At 39.7% G+C, this 20,694-nt stretch overlaps 1 protein-coding gene across 1 annotated transcript in view; it reads right to left on the reverse strand.

Annotated features, from left to right (window-relative positions):
* Positions 1 to 20,694, reverse strand: part of TADA2A (transcriptional adaptor 2A) — a 47,777-nt gene that overhangs the window by 11,681 nt on the left and 15,402 nt on the right. The window contains exons 5-10 of the mRNA XM_019805578.2: positions 16,938 to 17,029; positions 14,861 to 15,018; positions 13,505 to 13,593; positions 12,215 to 12,287; positions 3,470 to 3,533; positions 1,866 to 1,909 (exon numbers count right to left, since the gene is read on the reverse strand). Of these exons, the coding sequence (XP_019661137.1) occupies positions 1,866 to 1,909; positions 3,470 to 3,533; positions 12,215 to 12,287; positions 13,505 to 13,593; positions 14,861 to 15,018; positions 16,938 to 17,029 (520 nt within the window). The remainder of the gene's footprint in view (positions 1 to 1,865; positions 1,910 to 3,469; positions 3,534 to 12,214; positions 12,288 to 13,504; positions 13,594 to 14,860; positions 15,019 to 16,937; positions 17,030 to 20,694) is intronic.

Below are 20,694 nucleotides of genomic sequence, written 5' to 3' on the forward strand. Positions count from 1 at the left end.
TATGACAGTTATTTAAATTAAGTCCTCTCTTCAGCTGGATCTCTTCCCTTGAGGGAGACATTCTTATCCACAAATTCCAGGTACTGATTTGATAGGCAAAGACTGATTTTTTCACTACCACCCCCCCCAAGCCAAAAAAACACTCTATAGGGATAATACAGAAGAATTAGGAGTAAAAACTTTAAATTTGATGAAAAAACCCCTCTGCCTACAATATTAAGGTCACATACACTCACTATAATGGCAATTGAAATCTCTGAAACCACACTTCAAAGCAACAGGGCCTCCTCTCAGCTCTACATGTACGAAATACAATTAAAAGAATAATCAGGCTAAACTGACCTCTGTTTACCAGCTGAGAATAGAATTTATGAGAGTCAAGGTCTACTACGAATAAAGGTCAAAACCCTTTTGACGTATTATTGAAAGCCCCGACACAGGAACCTACTACAGCAGCTACCAGAATATAACCAATATTCATCTATAGAAGGGGCAATGGAAATCTGATCCTGAGTTACTTTTGCAAACCCACAGTCTTCAGTGAGGATGAGGCTGAACAGGCAATCTCATCCACTGATAGAAGGAATGTAAATTGATACTACCATCTTTTGGAAAACAATCTGGCAGGGCAGGTCAAGCATTTTTAATGATCACATTCTTTGACCTATTAACTCCACTTCTGGGAATCTACCTTAAAAAAATTCTAAATGTATACTTACGCTTTATTCACAAATTTATCATAGGATTATTTATAATGATTCAAAAAACTAAAAATAAGCTAAATATCTAATAAAAGTTTAGCATATTATATACTTATTTATATATACACAACATATTACATAACTATTAAGGTGACATTTTCAAAACACCATAATCACTTGAAAGAGTGTAACAGAAAGTGAAAAAAAACCTAACATACTTATTTATGATCACAAGTATATTAAAAAACACTTAACCCATGACTGGCTGACCTGCACCCTACAATGGCACAGTGTCAAGCCCTATAAGATTATATCAGCTAGCATAAGAAGCACAATAATCGTGACTTGTACAAAAAGGACTACTGTGACATACAAGTATTATATTATAAACATTTCTATATAAATATTGTAATCATGAGAACATCATTCTTATTTGCTGAACAAACTCTACAATGTAGAAGAAAAAGTACAGAACTCTTTCTGCTCAGCCTAGGTATCTCCAATATTTAAAACAGTAAGAGCAAAGTACTCATTCACTTAGAAGTCATTATAGTTTTACTATCACCATCATACAATGCTACTGTCTTATGTTGTCCACTACTATGCAAAATAATGGTTGCTCTTCCCATAAAAATGTTTAACAGCCCAATGATCAAGGTTATGTTATGTATAGTTCCTACCCAGTTCCAGAAAATGATCCATTAATATTCATGCTGTAATCACTACTTTAAAACAAAAAAAAAGGAATTATCGTACAAGTGCTGATCATATATTAATGGTTTGAACTCTCACTACGTAAAAGAATTGCCTTGAAGATTTCTTAAAAATGCTCTAGCACTAAGCCTCAAAGATTCTGACTTAATTAGTCTCGGGTGATACCCAGGCATCAGAATTTTTTTAAGCTTCCAACATGATATGCTAGGGCACCTGGCTGGCTCAGCTGGTAGAACATTTGACTCTTGATCTTGGGGTTGTGAGTTTGAGCCCCACATTGGGTGTGGAGATTACTTAAAAAAAAGAAAAAAAAGAGAGAGAGAGAAAGCTACCTACGTGATGCTAATACGCAACTTGGATTAAGAACTACTGCCATAGATGATCTGTTCAAGACTGTTTATTAATAATGTTAGAAGAAATTTTAAAATAAAGAAAGCAGCCAATACTTACACTGAAACTTTCTAAGGTTGATTAATCCATGGTCTCTTATAATTCTAGGATGAAAACCACAATAATGTATATTATAATTAATTCCACATCTAATGTCTTCCACATGCAGCTTTTTTTATACATCTGAAACACGATGAGGTGGCATACTGAGGTTCAAAGACATGACTCCTCACAAAGTTCTGAAGGGTAGTGTGTCTGTTAACATAATTTTAGGCTTTCAAGCATCATATATTTTTCCTCTCCTTGGACATGATGGACTCTCAGTTACTATTTGCTGGATGAATGAACGAGCACTCAAAAATACTGAAAAACAGGTCTATGACTTGGAATGAAACAGAAGGGAATCTGTGTCCATGTCATAACAATCTATTCAATTTAGGGAACTGATAACTGAGGGGTCATTTAAAGGAAACGGCTAAACCATAAAAGGGCGCCGTGATCACACATTCAACATTTACAACTGTACATGTGTACATTCACAGAACGCTTTGAAGCTATTTGAAATAAATATTGTGCACATTTAATGGAAGGGCCTCGTCAAAAGATCTAACAGCAACCTCAACCACTGAGTTCCACGATACTATGTAGCTCGAATTATGTGTTTTAAGCAAAAACAGAATTGAGGTAAACCATGCAGAGCTATGTCTGGAAGCTCTGATTTTATAGCGCAGGTATTCATGACTAGTGATGAAGCTTCTCACAGGGGCAGCTGGGTAATCTTCTCCAGCACTTCGCAGAAGCTAACTCTAGACACACTTTAGGTCGTAGCTTGGTCCCTCAAGAGTGCCTCCCAAGTCCTATTCCTCTTTTTTTGTTGTGATGCCACTGTGTTTCTAGGCTGTAACACATGCGCACAACGACACACACATATGCTCATACCCCTGCATACCCTTCCCTGCACTGTTAACAGTCTCTGTAATCTAACAGGGGTCTGGGATCCATAATTTCTCAGTCTGAATGTACGTTTTTTGTTCTGTTGCAAAGAGAAGGAGTAACTGAGAATGCCTGAAACTTGCTCAGAATTTCTTTGAAATCCTTTTTTTTTTTTTTAAAAGATTTTATATTTATTTGACAGAGATAGAGATCAGCCAGCGACAGAGGGAACACAAGCATGGGGAGTGGGAGAGGAAGAAGCAGGCTCACAGAGGAGGAGCCCAATGTGGGGCTCGATCCCATAACGCCAGGATCACGCCCTGGGCCGAAGGCAGACGCTTAACCGCTGTGCCACCCAGGCGCCCCTGAAATCCTTTTAAATAAGCCTCCTCATAAAAAAATGAGCGGTTAGAATGAGAGCATTAAAAAAAACCATAACAATTTGGTAATACCTTGAATTTATCTTGTTCCTTTTTTCCTTAAAACAGTGCATTGAATAATATATTCAATGGTCATAACATCAAGAAAGGGTAAGAAAGGAGGAGGTAAAAACAAACAAACAAAAGGACAAGTATTTTATCCGCATTTGACAGATGGAAACATTAAGGACCAAGGAAAATAAGTGTCTTCCTCAAGGTCACAAGACAAGCCACAAGTAGAATGTTCTTATGGCCTATATGTGGTCAATCAGTCCATACCTGAAAGAAGGCTGGATGGTTTTCTGTACTTACTTTTTTCGCCTTTGTCTCTCCTTTAACCTGGAATGATAGATATCTACTACAGCCATCTTCAGAGCTATAAACAAACACACACACACACATAGATATAAAGCCAACACAAAAATAAATCTTTTACCCGAACTGTCTTAAACTTTGAACCTCATACTGCCAACTATTCCACACTCACTGGTCTAGGCAATTCATCACTTGGAAACAAAAATATCCTAGGACACTGAATTTCTTTGTCAGTAAATTACACTGCAGATCTTTTTTCCCTATGTATATATTTATATGGCATTACCCTATAGGTAACAATTTCTGCTTTCTACTGAACACCTCTTTTGGCCATGACTTATTATGCATATTACTAGGTTTCATATAACAGGAGTCTGAAACTTTGGCCATACACGGGCTAGAAATTGCATCTGTTAGAACAGTCATAAAAAGGAATATTGACTGGGGTTATAACCTCACAGGAGTAAGTTCAGGAGACAATATCAAAACAAGACTGACGTGAATAAGGCGCAGCAGAGACATTTTCCCAGAGTAGCAATTTTCAGTTGGGGAGCAACGACTATTTAGGGGATAGTTTTGCATTCAGTAGTGAAAATATCTATGAAATGGCCTAACAACCCCAAAGCTATGCTCTGCTTTGTTGCCCACGTCCCAATCCTTTCCTGGCTTTAGCCTCATGTTAAAAATACGGGGAATTAGGAGAATACAGTCAGTAGACAGCAAAAGGTTTCATCAATACAATAGTTCTGGTTCTCTTTCTTTTCCTGGCCAGTTTTTCCAGCCTCGTTGTTCCTCAGGGTTCTGTTCTCATCTTTCTTTTCACCCCTCACCTTATTCCTATAAACTCATCCACTCCTATGGTTCCAAGTACCACAGAAATATATAATTTCAAACTCAGATATTTATTCTAAGCTCCAGACCCTATCAGGATATCTCTACTCACACGGTCCTCAGTTACAAACTTGTACTCTACCTCCTTCCCAAACCTCTGAAATCAGCCAGACCTCCCTCCCCTCCCTCCATATCCAGTCAGTCAGTGAGTCTTACCTATACTGAATGCTTCAGTCTGTCTCAAATTCATCTCTCCCTCTCTTGTCTCTAATCCAATTCCTTAGCTCACGAATCCTATCTCACCTAGATCACTGCATGTACTCTTTCAGTAACTCCAGTCCCACCTTATTCCAATGCAACCCTTCAAATAGTACCAGCGTAATGTTTTTAAGCATAATCCGATGGTGTATTTCCCCTGCTGACAATTTTTCAGTGGCTTCCCATCCACTTACAGGAGTTCAAACCCTCACATATTATACAAAACCCCTTATTGCCTTGAATCTCCCTGTCTTCCCAGTCTCGTTTCCTACCATTCCTTCATATGCCCTATACCCCATGCATGCAAAACAATCTGCCCTCGCTCACACAGCTGCCAAGTACAGAGCAGGGGTCCAAACCCAGACAGTCTGGTTCTAGAGCCTTAGAGTAGGAAAGACACTGAAATTGCCCAACATGTTTACTTTCTCTGTGAGAGTAGAGAAATCTGGCTTAACTAGAAATGAAATAAGTGTTTTAAAAAAAACCTCAGAAGTAAACAATTCCCACAGGCTTTTTATAATCTGAAGACCCTCTAGAGTTAAGAAATAAAGACCAACCATTAACAGCTCTAGAAGAAACTACGAAGACTGCTTGACTTGGCACTGTGCTACACAAACCATTCTTTTTTTTTTTTAAGATTTTATTTATTTGACAGAGATAGAGACAGCCAGTGAGAGAGGGAACACAAGCAGGGGGAGTGGGAGAGGAAGAAGCAGGCTCATAGCGGAGGAGCCTGATGTGGGGCTCGATCCCATAATGCCGGGATCACGCCCTGAGCCGAAGGCAGACGCCTAACCGCTGTGCCACCCAGGCGCCCCTACACAAACCATTCTTAACTATAATCCATGGATTCTGAGGGAATCTATTTTTTTAAAAGATTTATTTATTTGAGAGAAAGAGAGAGAGGAAGAGAGAGCACAAGTGGGGGGGAGGGGCACAGGGAGAGAGAGAAGCAGACGCCCAGCCAAGTGGGGAGCCTGATGGGGGGCTTGATCCCAAGATGCAGAGATCATGACCTGAGCTGAAGGCAGACACTTAACCGAATGAGCCACGCAGGCACATGGATTCTGAAGGAATCTTAAAATTTACTGATCTCAGTAGATTCTGGAACTATCTTAATAACTTGTTATCCCCTTAAGGCTTTGTGTAAGTTGAGAGTCTGATGGGTTTTGTTTTAATTACTGAATGTATTCACAGGAGAAAAAGCACAACATAATGACCTGACACGTGTCCTCTGGAAAACTGAAATATGCTGTTCAGATGTTAGGTAATAAAATTTAACACACCAGCCGTGCAGCAAAGAATTTAGTTGTGTATGACAATCACATCTCCCAGGATAGTAAGCCTACAGCCTCTGTAATACTGATAAACAAGAAAGGCAATATAATCTCATTGCTCATCAGAAGGATGTGAGGTACAAATTCAAGTTTAACCCATGGGGGCAATGAGTCAACATAGAGATTTGCATGTTTTCCTAGAGTAACTTTTTAAACTTTGTTTTCAAATACGTTCTTATTTGAAATGGACAAGTCAGATCAGCTTTTGCTGAACCTCTTCTCCCTATTCTACCTCCAGCCACCTTTCCCAGTAGTAGTCCCTGAGGGTAACACCATGGAACAGTTTGAAACCCACACTTTTGCTTCCTGAAACTAGATTTTAAGTCAGGAAAAAAATGCAAACAATCAAGCAAGAGAACAGTACACAATGGCTCATTACAATCACGAATTTCTTTTACTATATAAAAGCAACAAGAGTTGAGTAACGTACAGTTCTGAGGCACCGTCAATACAGTATCCCTGACAAAAATAATAGAAATAAATTCTGGATTCTCCACGCTGACTCGTTACTGTGAGGCTCACTGCTACCTGCCCTCAGGATAGTTTCATATTAGAAGGAAGAAATACCCAAATCTAACATGCAGAGCTACAAGCACATGCACTATGTATGTATGTAACTTCAATCACTGGGAAATGACCAGGAATACTTTATCTAGGCCATTCTGCCTTGAGTCTGAGATAAAAATAACATAAATTCTATCTGAATGATCTGAAGAGGTAAGGGGATGCATTATTTTTTAAAGTTTAAGTATAAAGAAAAAAGTATTAGTTACTACAGATTTTCTTTGTTCGTTTCTAATAAGTTCAAAAATTTATTCAAAGACTTTATTTAGGGGCGCCTGGGTGGCTCAGTTGGTTAAGCATCTGCCTTCGGCTCAGGTCATGATCCCAGGGTCCTGGGATTAAGCGGTGGGGCTCCCTGCTCAGTGGGGAGTCTGCTTCTCCCTCTCCCTGCTCCCCTGTTCCTGCTATCTCACTATTGCTCTCTCTTTCAAATAAATAAAATCTTTAAAAATATATATAGATTTTATTTATTTGACAGAGAGAGAGAGCACACCCGCACGAGCAGGGGGAGAGACAGAGGGAGAAGCAGGCTCCCCACTGAGCAGGGAGCCAGAAGTGGGGCTCCATCCCAGGATGCTTACCAGCCGAGCCACCCAGGCGATCCAGTAAGTTCAAAATTTAAATAACACTGCTTTGTTTTTCCTCACAACTGTCCACGACTAAAAATAATTCAATAATATCAGATTCAAGATTTAAGGCAATGGTTTTCAAACTTTCTTTTAGGTAGCAGAACTCTTTCTATAAGTGAGCTCTTTCTTGAGGTAGAAGGGTGTTCCATATAGAAGCCCAGGTGCCATGACATACCCCCACCGCTTTTTCTAACACCCAGCTGTAGAATGGTAAGTTCTAGACTGCTGTGCTGGTGGAGATGCACTTGATATGCCTGTGTGGTGGAATAGGCAGGCAGGTGCGAACAGGGAGGAGACCATGTGTCTGTAACCAAACACAAGTTTTACAGTGGACTCTAACTCTTTTTCATTTGAGAAACAGAACTTGGTAGTCAACAGTACAAGGCAGGAGAAGCAAAAAAACAAAAAAAAAACAAAAAAAAAAAAAGGAGGAAAAAAAATTCGTAAACAGCTAACACACAACTGAGTACTTATCGCATTCTAAGCTCTTTGTGGGTCTTATCTTACTTACCTAATAACAAGATGAATTCAATAGGAAAAAAACGACTTGAAAATCCAGTGGAAATTACTGCTAATTTTGAAAACATATTTCTGTAATTTTTCTAAGATATTAACTTTTCAGGTTGTTTCCTGAGATTTGTGTGGGAATGACTTAATTAACACAAGAAAAAAAAAAACAACTGAAGAGACTACAAAAAAAAATCTATAAATACCGACAACTGGTTTCACTGCTTGGTTATTTCAATAGTTTGAACTGTGCAACTGGCTCTGGAGAACAAAGGGAAGGAAAGGCACACACAGAAACAAATGGGAGAACTGGAATTCTCCCAGAGGAAAAGGCACATTTGAAGCTGTCTCTTTCCTTTATAAAGTATACTCAGATAGCAGCAACTGATTATAAAATCTTAACTGCATGGATAACCCAGGGAGGACCACACCACAGCAGGTAGAACAGAAATGAGAAGGCAGGCACTGAAAGAATGAGAATCCCTGGTTCACATTCTACTTAAAGTGACTGGAAGTTCCAGGAAAGCAGGCAAACAAAGAACCAGATATCATTGAAAACAAACAAAAACCACCCATAACCTATTCACTCCTGAAATCTCAGCTTTGGGGGAAGAATCGTCTCCCTGTGATTACACTGGGGACTGATAACAAAGTTTCTAAATGGCTGGCCTTAAAATATTTCAAGAAGTGGGCAGAAGTCAGAGGCAGTTCGTTCCCACTGCAGTGTATTTCTAACATTGTTCAAAATAGCTGGCAACATGTCTCTGTTTTCCTGACAGAAGGCACTTACTGCTTGCTTGGCAAGAAAACCAACTCAGAGACCTTAACTGCAGGGAAGCCAATCAAAATCCCTACTGCAACCACACAAGCACAAACCTGTGACTCAGGTATTCCCCAGAAGCAAAGCTTTTGAAAAGTCATTTTCCCCAAAAGCTTCTGGGTCAAGATGGACATGGTTAATTCTGGGAAGGAAAGAAGATGATGTGACCTAATGGTTAAAGTCAGCAAGTAGGAAGCCTTAGTTCCTTAAGTCCTTTGGGCACTTTCCTGACTGTAAAATGGGAAAATATCTACCCCTACTTCTCAGCAATGGAGTTAAGCTATAGAAGATAACAAATGTGACATCTCACAAACACACACTCAAAACCCAGCAATAAAAATGCAAGGTTGTAAAGATGATAAATATTGTACAGTATAAACAACATGGACAGGAGATGGTTCTGTCACTAGCAGGTTATAGGACCTTAGGCAAGTTACTTGATATTTCCATTCTTCAGTTTCCTCATCTATAAAATCGAGATGTGGATGACAATGGTGATGATGATGATGATGATGATAAACTCATCAAGTTTTGTGAGGATTAAATGAGCTCATATGTGCGAAGGGCATAGAATGGTACCTGGCAGACAGGAAGGGCTGTATGTATCAGCTATTATTACAAATAGCATCGATGTCTAAAATGTCCTAAGCATAAAAGTTTACATGCTTTACATGCCTCTAAAGGGAAGGGCACTGCCTATAAGAAGAGTAAGAGAGAAGCTAAGTATACGCAGTGACAGGGCTGGACCTCTAATCTACTAACCATTCAATTATCTAAAGGCTGACGATATGAGCCAAAGAAGTGAAAAAAGAAAAAAAAAAAAGGTGGGGAAGTATTCACGCCTGGCCAAGAAATTGTGCTGCAATTAGCTTTCCAAATAGAGGGAGAGTAATCTGTCCTAATGGGCAACCCTATGAAGTGTTGAAAACACCAACCCAACACATAGGAAGGAGCGCATAACGCCTGTTGCTTGCCTAGGTTATAGGACAGCAATGATTAGAAGATGCTGCACTCAGGGTTTTAGAACCTGTGAAACTCTGGAAAAGGAGACGCCACAAATCTAGGAGCAATTTCCCCAAATGAAAGCACACCGGGGAGAGACGGCCCACGGGAAAAAGGAACACCACTGTGCATCCACACTGAGATCCCAAACATACCAGGACACAGGAGAATGCCGAGTTATGAGTATTCTGCATCGCTCTTTCTGAACCAGTAATTTCTGCTTGCTTCAATAAATACATGGTGGTGTCATTTAGGGACCCCAGAACTTCCTTATTTTCTTCCTCAGACACTGCTTCACTTGCAGTATCCTTTCCAGGCCCATTCTGAAAGCCTCTGGTATGGCTGGAATACAATCAATTATCCCTCCATTGTATCCCAGGCATCTATAATGGACCATTCAAACCCATCATATTAGACAAATTCCATGAATCACAGCAAACATTTTGGGTGAGGAAAAGAGCTTGGTGGCTTCGGCCCAGGGATGGAATATAAAACCCAGCCAAAGAGTTTATTTCCTTGCAGTAGTTATGTAAGTGAGGGAACATAAAAGGAATGTTATTAACACTCAGTAATATTGAGTATAATAGTGTAATGGAATGGTAATAACACCAATCTCAATTACGTATCATCTTTCATTGGAGACATTCACACTCTGACTAATCAGTGTTACCCCTTCTTTACTGGCAGTGGACACACACACATGAGCAAACAGCAAGCGAGATTGCAAGGACTTGCCCAAGATCACACAGTGACTCAGAAGCAGGCCTGAAGCAGAATCAGTGTCCTAATTTGCACAAAATATGGGCCCCTCTCTGCTCCAGGTGTGGTCAAAGAGATCATTCTCATTCCTTCCTGTCTCTGGCAAGAAAATCTCTCGCCACTGGGAATGGGCTCCCAGTCCTTCCCCTTCAGTGAGTATTCTAGGGGAAAGTGCTCAGCTCAGGGGCCACACATACGCCACACTGGACAGTGGGTCATGCCACCAGAGGAGCTAAGTAAGAACTCTAGACCATAAACAAAGGGTCCTTTTGTGGCACCAGCAAGTCACCCCTTTGATCTCAAGCGCTGCTAAACCTCTTTCAAAGGTTAACGTATTTTAAAAAGCACCCATCTGAACATCTTATAGTTTGCCACTAAGACAGGGAGGGAAAAAGGAGGCAGGCCTTATTACTTACATTCTGTTCAAGCTGCTTATTGTAACAGTCAGTAACTGACGCTTTGATTCTAATGTTCAAATTAACTAGAATCAAGTGCCTCACCAGGCCGTAGAAATTGCAGGAAGAACACAAAGAAACTAAAGTATGTTCTAGGTTTGAAATGCTAACTGAAACAAAAACTGCTAATCAACAGCTTCTTTCTGATTTTTTCCTGTTGCCCCTACTTAGTTACAGAAAGGACCGTAGTGTACCAGAAGAAACTGAAAACCTTCTACAAAGAATGAAGAGTGAAATTAAATACCAACCATTACCACAGTTTTCTTGATAATGTTGAGGCTAGAGAATGAAGACCTTGGGAAGAAGTGATTTGGCAAGTCTCTGACATAGTTGAGCCATTACTGACATGAAAAATCCTGACTTCCAAAAGTCGGTACTTTTGAATAGTACTAAAAGGGAGATTATTTATGGAGCTACTTTTTTTTTCCATTCTGAATAAGAAAGATGCAAGTCAGGAAACAAAAGTATTTTCATTAAAGCTCGTGTGTCTGACCAACACTGAGAGGCAATCTGCACACGGCAGTCCAGGCACCGCCGCCAGAGGGGAGAAAGACCAGCATGCCAGTTACCGGGCTGGAAAAGAAGAGACTGACGTGGAAGACTGAACAAATACAGTGTATCTAGTGAATGCTCAAGTAGTTTGCTTTCAAGCTTTCCTCTTTTAGCTCCATCTGCGTCACTTCCACTTTCCTTAAAGCTGTGTGGGAGAAAAGGGGAGGAATGAACTTTTGCGAAGAAAACAGCTCAAGAAATATGTAGACAGAAAATCCTGAAGGTAAAACTTTTATGAAGACTCTTTCTCGGTCTAAGATCTGGTGTAAGGGACACCTAAATGGCTCTTGTATGGAGAGAAGAAGCAAGTTCCTTTTTTAGTGACAGAGTATCAGTTAATGCAATACAGAAACTTGATTTATAATTCCACAAGGATTCTACTTGCCTTTCCCACCTGGGATATAGATTTAAGGGAAAAAAAGAGATTCAATGAAAATCTAACCCCCCACTTTTAAGAGCCCTGCTGGCATTAACTACTTACGTTATAACACAAGAATGGACACAAATCCTTAGTGGCTAATCTTAGATGAGAATTCAGAAGTGCTAAGAATCAACAGTACGGAGAAACAAATTCCCTATCTTGGTCTAAAAACCCTTGAAGAACTTCCATTCTTTTCCCTGCTAAGGGAAATTTGGGGTAACAAATTACAGTGACCATCTAGCGTCATTGGTTGCTACTGAAGTCCCAAAGCGTTCACATTGACTCCCTTCCTTCTGAGGCAGTGAGAGCCATTCAACCAACTACCTCCGTGTAGGCTTATCTCAGTCAAAAGAAAAGATCACATAGTCCAAGACCAGGATACCAACCACCGTTACATGATCCACATTCCCACCCTCATCACAAATGATCTTTTTCATTGTGGTCAAAACACAACAACAGGGTAAATTCAGCAACTTACCCCACCAGGTTTTGAGACCCGTAAGGGCAGGGAACCTGTTTTATTCATCCTTATTCACTCCTAGCACCCAACACAGTGTCACCACATACTTTACGATCGATAAAAGCGTGTGCTGAAAAAAAATGTTACCATGTAAAATGTCCGAGTCATCTTCAACAAAATCGATGTCTCTCAAGTCCCATTCTGCGTAATTGTCAAACTCCTGTTTGGGGGAAAAAAATTCCCACCCCAAACCCATCAGCTCTGAGTAATGCCTTCACAGTAGCCATGCTTTAGAAGCAAACAGAAAAGAAACAAACACTTGTTAAAAAGTACTGAATGGAGAAGTACATGGTCAGGATACTACTATAAGAAAGAAGAAGTCATAGGAAAAATCTTGAGAGGCTTTCAGGCAGTAGAGACAGCAAAAATATGAGAAAGTTAGGAGTCCAGGAATAAAGCCAAACCTAGTGTTCTAAAAATTAAAAGTAATCTGTTATAAATCTAAACGGAGAAATCTAACTCTGAATAGGCCATCAAGTATTTAGATAAGAACATCTCTCCATTAATTCATTTACCTTTTTAGTACCTCCTGAGGGCTCTCTTTATTTGATATTGCTTATATAATTCAATGGGTAGATTTGTTCATATTCGACTCAACGAGTACAATTTGTAGGAGCAGTGCCTATGGGGTAGCTCTGCAATATCAGCTGCCATGAACAAATGCTGACCTGCGTATGACTGGCAAAATTATTTGTAGTCTGCTAAACTTCCAAATAATCTCCAGGAGCCTTGTGATTGTGGATCAGATGATAAATCAAGAGACTTGTAATTACTTTCACATGGCTTTTAACTCCATGGATGAACAAGGAACATACAGTTTTTATACACATTCATAATGCCTTATACACTTGTGAATACAGAACAGGGAACAGCAAACTACAGCCTATGTACCAATTTCAGCCCACTGCTTGTTTTTATAAATAAAGTTTTATTGGAGCACAGGCATGTTCATTTGTTTACACATTATTTATGTTGCTTTTGCACAGTAATGGCAAAATTTAGTTGCAACAGACACTTGACAGTCTACAAAAAATATTTACTATCTGGTCCTTAAAGGAAAAAGTTTGCCAACCCCTGACATTGTACAACTTTGAAACGCCCAAGGGGTAGAATGAGAACCAGACTATACAAACCCCATATCTAGTAAGGAAGTGAGAGCCATCATCTTTGCAACTTAAGAAATAGGTTCTTGGTGCGTAAAACTTGTACATTTTATATGTGAAAATGTTACAAATGAGAAAAGGCACTCAAATGGAAGAAAATGTAGCTGCCTAAGGCCCTATAAATCACAGTGCTTCAAAAATCTCTTTTTAGTGGTATGGAACCTACAGGTAAGAGATATAAGCCTCATGTGAAACAAAAACAAGTTTCTCCTACCTCGATGAAATCTGCTCGAGCTGGCATGTATCCTGCCATGTCCCGAGAAAGCAAGGAGTCAAAGGTAGGTCGGGGAGGGTCATCTGCAGCTGGAAGAATTTAGGTTCTTAGTTAGATAATAAAATACTAGCATGAAAAAGTGACAGAGAAATCGTCCTCATTTACACTCTGAAATATTTTTGTTTGGGAAAAAAACAGTGTCTGAGAGAATAAATAAAATTCAAAACACTTTTATAAAGGGAAAAGTGAGAAAGATAAAGTATTACGGAAACAGACTGGATTCTTAAAAAGGACACTAAGACTTAGGGAATTCTCTAAATAAAATAGGGATATTCCTTCTGATTTGTGCTTTCTTAACATAATAGAAAACCAAGGATCTCCTCTTTAATATTACAGAACATAAGTATTTACCCTGTCTGCTTCAGTTCCCTACCCCTTAGGACCAATATCAATTTACAAATCTCACCCAACTGAGCAAAAAAACCCCACAGGATTTGGAAGTTAGCTGGAATTGGGTCCCAGCTCTAATATCTTTTAGTCCCACGAGGCACAAATTATTTAACCTTTCTGAATCTCCTTCCTCATGTATAAAACAAAAGCACTTGCTCTGCCTATCTCACTGGGTTGCTATGAGGAACAAATGAGCTAATGGATCTGAAAACAAAATGCTACCATCCAAAGTGTTTTCCAAACAGGTACCATCAGGCTTTGAGTTAGTCAGCTATGAAACTGTTTCTACAGAGTCTGAGGAAAGGGGCGGGGAGGGGAGGCTGGTGGTGGAGAAAACATTCGTATCTCATTATTTGTGCTTCTGGGAATCATTCAGCAAATATGTCCATTTATAATTCACCATGGTTTTAGTTATGTTTTGTTAGAAGACCCATGAGTCCCTTAGCCACATGAAATTTAAAAAAAAAAAAAAAGAGTTCGCTATTACTATCATAACTAAGTGAACTAAACTAACAAACTGCTTCTTGGACTTAACACTGGGATGATTAATAATAATGAATCAAATACTGGACTCTCTTAAGTAACTAACACCTATAATAGTAAACCCTCCAAAGCATGGAAGCTTGGCTCATTTTGGACATCTTATCCACAGAAGCATTAAAGTTGACTGACATGTTCTTAAGCCTCAGAGTGGGTGGGCCTACACACTGTCTCTGGGCACCGGGATTTCTGGTACGGAACTCTGACCCCTCCTTGCCCCATTATAGCCCTGACTCTCAGTATCTGCCATGCCAACTCCTCCCATCTTCCACAAGCTCTTCAGGTGCCCAAACCACTGTTTATCTGCTCCTGCAACAGGGCCGGACGATGAGCTAAGCATCTCTTACCAATACAGGGAGGACTTACACTGGAACGGAATGGCTGTGTCAGTAGTTTTTGCCTCCTCCGCTTGCTTCAGGTTCAGCAGGGTAGATGCAAACAGAGGGTTATTGATGAAATGCTTCATATAGTGCTTCTCACACTCCTCCTTGGTCTTGGTGCACATCTGATTGGCTACATCCTGCCTAGAGGATCGTGAGGAAGAGAGAGAGCTCTGACCATTTATACAGAGTGGTCAAAGCATGGTTTGTTCTTCCCATATTTTAAGTCCCATCTAAATAAATGTCTGGAAATTGTTACCTCCAAACCAGTATCATGGAGATATCAGCTGAACAACAAGAGAAATATAAGCTTAATATTGGTGTAATCTGATGTGCCAAATCAGATTCTATTCCAAGATACAAAAATAATATCAGAAAAGAACCTTCCTTTCCCCCAAAGGCAAGGAAGATCATTAGGAAATTTGTAAGTTTCCGTGTGAGCTAGGCCTCGGGAAAAGAACTGCTATAATAAACCACTTCGGAACACTCAAAATGTACATAAGTACAGTTTCATATTTGCATAATGTTTTATAGTTTACAAGACACTTCACGTCAACAAACATTTCTTTACAGAGGCCAAGCAGTAGGCTAGAAACATTCACAACGTAATTTAAGTTAATCCTAGTATTACCCATGTAGTGTTGAGTACTTACTATCTCAGTTTCACAGATGAAAAAAAGAGGCCCAAAGAGATTAAGAAACTTGCTTGAGAAAATAAAACACGTAAGTGCACAAGGCCGGAATCTGTGCTTCAGACCCCTGACTCCTAAGCCCAGATGCGGGAGGAGGAGAGGTGGAAGCTCTCCAAGTTCCCTCTTGACCTCTCTCCAATCCAGTACTTCCCTTGCCCGTCTCCTAAGGCACCACTATGCTCTGCTTCGTGTACTCCAATCATCCCCATATATATTTTGATTTCCCTACCGGATTATAAGCTTCTTGGGGGCAGGATACATGTCATAATTTTTAGCTCTACCACCCTCACCACCAAGATTAGTGTCTTACTCACAGCTGACAGAGAAACAATAGTCTCTTTTTTGGGGTGGTCTTTACCAAGGGGGAAGGGGAACAGAGAGGACTAGTCCATTTTAGAACATCAGAATGGCAAGCAAAAAATGAAAAACTAGGCCTAAGATGATTAGCAAGCTCCTCACAAGTGATCACTTTTTCTATCTTCTTTGGTATTCCCTATAGTACACAGTATTTTATGATGCTTACTGAATGCTGAATAAATACAAGCAAAATGTGAACTGAACTCCAAGTTTCCTTGTTCAGGGCCCTGGACACAATGGAGGTAGCACAGTATATTCTACGACTATTAGGACAGATTCCTTATACTAGGAAGTAGGACAAGGAGGATCTAGTTAGGAGTCCTTCACTAATAAGCTATGTGATCATGAGGAATGATCTTAACTCCCTAAGCTTCAGATACTTCATGAACGAAATATAATTTAATAATGTCCCTACTATCTATTTCACAAAATGAAATCATCAGTGTGAAAGTATTCCCAAAAGGTAAAAGTGAAAGTGGTAGTATTACTATTAGGTGGCATTGCCTGCTAGGGCAACAGCAATGAGTGCTATTCAGTTCTGCCAGGCCTGGACTTACCTGCAAGCTAAAAACAGGGAATGCAAGGAACAGGTCTCCCAAACTCAAGTCTCAAGTAAGCCATGGCCATCTACCTAAAGTCTGACTCGCTTAAATGATGAGGGTATCTATAGTCAAGAAAAATTCCTAAAATCAGAAAGGAGCAATAACTAGTAAGTCTAAACTTCCCCAGTATTCAGAAAGAAATAACCAACCTTCCCTGTGTTGATATATCCAAAGTGGCCTTTTAGAGCTGCCCAGTCATGGACAACTAAACATACCATATCTCTGTGAGGCATTTCAGCCATGGAAAATAACACGCAGAATCGAAGAGGACATATCCCTAAGTCATGGGTCAATAGAAAAGTAACATATGGCCCCCAAACTCCTCTTTCTGAGGTTCCTCCCTTTACCCTTCAACAGCACCTTCCTCTCTGAGCCTACTAGGGCAGGACAACCCTTAACACCAAGCTCTTACCAATTTCCAAAGCCACAGTCCATCACAGCTTCTAAAAGGGCCATTTCTTCTTGAGCAGTCCAGCTCGGGTCAAGAACAGGAAAATCTGAGGTCTAAGGAGGAAAAAGTTTTGCCTAAGAACAGATGTAGAAACGGAACCCAGCAACCTGAAATGTAATGCTGATTCACACTCAAATGACTGTCATTCTCATGGTTTTGAGAGGTACCCAAAGTATATTCTTATTAGTTGTCCATCTCTCCCACCTCTATTTCCACCATTAACTACAAGAATCTCCATAAACATTATCACTCAGAAATGCCATGTAACTCATGTAGACATATATATTTTTGAAGATTTTACTTATTTAGTTAGAGAAAGAGAGAGTGAGCAAGGAGAGGGAATGGCAGAGGGAGAGGGAGAGAATCTCAAGCAGACTCCGGAACCCAACAAGGGGCTCAATCCCACGATCCTGAGATCATGACCTGAGCTGAAATGAAGAGTTGGACGCTTAATTGACTGAGCCACCCAGGCACCCCAAAATATTTTTTGAACTTAGCACAAAGGTAGAGATAAATATTATAGTATCTTCCCATTTAGCTAAGAAAGAAGGCAATACAAATATGTGTATATTTGTTTTTTTAAACAGAAAAATAAACGATATATTTTTTTTAAATGGTTACCTATGGGGAAGGGAGGGACAGAAGCTAAACCTCTCTGAATATTCCTTGTTCTATAGATCTGACTTTGAAATATAAATATTGTACATTAACTTCTAAATTTAAAATCCTAAGAGCCAAAAGCAAAATGTAACAAATAAGCCTATGAGTTAATTTTAAGGCATAATCACAGAAAGAAATATCCCACATGACTTTAAAACACAGAGATTTGATTATATATCTCTAGTAGAATACCCCTTAGAAGTAAAAAGAACTGCCAAAAAGAAAAAAAAAAAAGTCTTACACTGTTTTCAGGAGTGTTGGTATAGTTATTCTGAGGTTATTGTATGTGGATGTGTTATGGGATAAAGCAAGTAAGCAATCTCGCTGGTGTCATTGGGCAGCAGGATTTCTGGTTTGGGGTTTATAAAGATATAGATATAAGATCTATGCTTATGTAAAAACCTTAGTTTATATAGTTTACAAACTATATAAGATCTATGCTTATGTAAAAACCTTAGTTTATAGTCTTAAATTTGAATTGAAATTTTAGTATGAACTTACAATGCACTTTGTCTGAAAAGAATAATTTCCTAAACACTGTTCAGTGAAAAAGTCTGGAAACAATGACCAACCCAGTAGTGGCCTTTTAGAGCTGCCCAGTCATGGACAACTAAACATACCATATCTCTGTGAGGCATTTCAGCCATGGAAAATAACACGCAGAATCGAAGAGGACATATCCCTAAGTCATGGGTCAATAGAAAAGTAACATATGGCCCCCAAACTCCTCTTTCTGAGGTTTCCCAGTAGTAATGAACACTTCTAATGCCCAGTACGCAGCCACTAAATACTATTTCCCACTAAAGGAAACAGGGCTCTTTGAAGAAAGAGTTGATTCTAGGTTCAAGTCAGAAAATGTACCAGATGAGGGGCGCCTGGGTGGCAGAGTGGTTAAGCGTCTGCCTTCAGCTCAGGGCGTGATCCCGGCGTTCCAGGATCGAGCCCCACGTCAGGCTCTTCCGCTATGAGCCTGCTTCTTCCTCTCCCACTCCCCCTGCTTGTGTTCCCTCTCTCGCTGGCTGTCTCTATCTCTGTCAAATAAATAAATAAAATCTTTAAAAAAAAAAAAAAGAAAAAAAAAAAAAGAAAATGTACCAGATGAGACTAGAACATTTTGTCATAATGGAAAGCAAAGAGGCTCTCAAAGCCTGTAAGGGTCATGTCAAAAGGATTCAGAGGCCAACTTGTAGAGGCTCCCACTAACCACAGATGGAACATTTTGAGCATTAACAAAGATAATAACTGCAAAGGACTGAAATACATAAATCTTCTAAATTTCTAGAGGATGCCAGGGAACCCACTCATATTTTCAAAATTACTAAATAAAGCGAAATAATCAGGTATTTATCTGCGTTTCCTGTATGAATTAACCTCAGGGTGACCACAGAGATGAGGCATTTCTTTTTATTAAATTATTTTAATTCATAAATTAAAAGGAGTTCTGGGGGTCACTTGGGTGGCTCAGTCACTTAAGCGTCTGACTCTTGATTTGACTCATGATCTCAGGGTTGTGGGACTGAGACCCATGTCGGGCTCCGCGCTGAGCATGGAGCCTGCTTAGATACTCTCTCTCCCTTTCCCTCTGCCCCTCTCCCCTCCCCAGCCCCCTATTGTGTGTGTACTCTCTTTAAAAAAAAAAAAGTGTGCTAGTGCTAGGGTTAAAAGATAACTATTTTGCAATCCCTGATGAACAGATCTACACAATGATCATAAATGAATCTGATACAGCTGCTATATGTAACTACCAATTTATAGGAAACACAGAAGGCCAAAGAACATGCTAACAGCAAAATTCACACTGTACCAATATCGATTAGACAGAGAACTTATGTTTTTTAAAACTCAAACTAGAAGAAACAAGAGAAAGAGTGAGGGAAGGGGGACAGGTAGAGTGGAACACCCACAGAACAGAAAACATGGAAGAAGCAACCAACTGGAATGTATGGACCTTATTTATATCCCAATTAAAACAAATTATAAAAAAAAATTTATGATATTACTACACATTCATGAAACACACTAGAATAGCTAAAATGAAGAGACCAACAATATCGAAAGTTTGCAAGCATGTGGAACAATCAGAATTCTCATTCGTTGCTGGCAGAGGTATAAAATACTACAGGGGCGCCTGGGTGGCACAGCGGTTAGGCGTCTGCCTTCGGCTGGGGGCGTGATCCCGGCGTTGTGGGATCGAGCCCCACATCGGGCTCCTCCGCTATGAGCCTGCTTCTTCCTCTCCCACTCCCCCTGCTTGTGTTCCCTCTCTCGCTGGCTGTCTCTATCTATGTCCAATAAATAAATAAAATCTTTAAAAAAAAAATAAAAAAAAATACTACAACCACTTAAACTTTTTGACAGTTTCTTTTTTTTTTTTAAAAGATTTTATTTATTTATTCGACAGAGATAGAGACAGCCAGCGAGAGAGGGAACACAAGCAGGGGGAGTGGGAGAGGAAGAAGCAGGCTCATAGCGGAGGAGCCCGATGTGGGGCTCGATCCCACAACGCCGGGATCACGCCCCCAGCCGAAGGCAGACGCCTAACCGCTGTGCCACCCAGGTGCCCCAACAGTTTCTTAAAAGTTAAATATGAATCATCACTGATTCAATGACCTAGCAATTCCACTCCTAAGTATTTATCCAAGGACAAAAAACATATAACCACAGAAAGCCTTATACAGGAAAGTTCATAACAGCTTTATTCATAATAGCATAAAACTAGGCAAAGCCCAGGTGTCCATCAATGGGAGAATAACAGTGTCATATTCACACCACAGAATAATATTCAATAACAAAAAGGACCTACTATACACAACATGAATAGATCTCAAAAACATGCTGAAAGAAAAAAGAAACAAAAGTACATACAGTATGAATCCATTTATATGCAGTTCTAGAATATGCAAAACTGATCTATGGTGATAAAAATCAGAACAGTAATTATTTTCAGGGGTAGAGAAGGGAGCAGAGATATTTTTAAAAAGCTTTTATGACATGACTGGGGAATAATGAAAAGTGACTTGAATTAAATTTTAGAGAGATCTAGTAAAACATTTGTAAA

Source organism: Ailuropoda melanoleuca, chromosome 13, assembly GCF_002007445.2.
Source record: "Ailuropoda melanoleuca isolate Jingjing chromosome 13, ASM200744v2, whole genome shotgun sequence".
Classification (NCBI taxonomy): domain Eukaryota; kingdom Metazoa; phylum Chordata; class Mammalia; order Carnivora; family Ursidae; genus Ailuropoda; species Ailuropoda melanoleuca.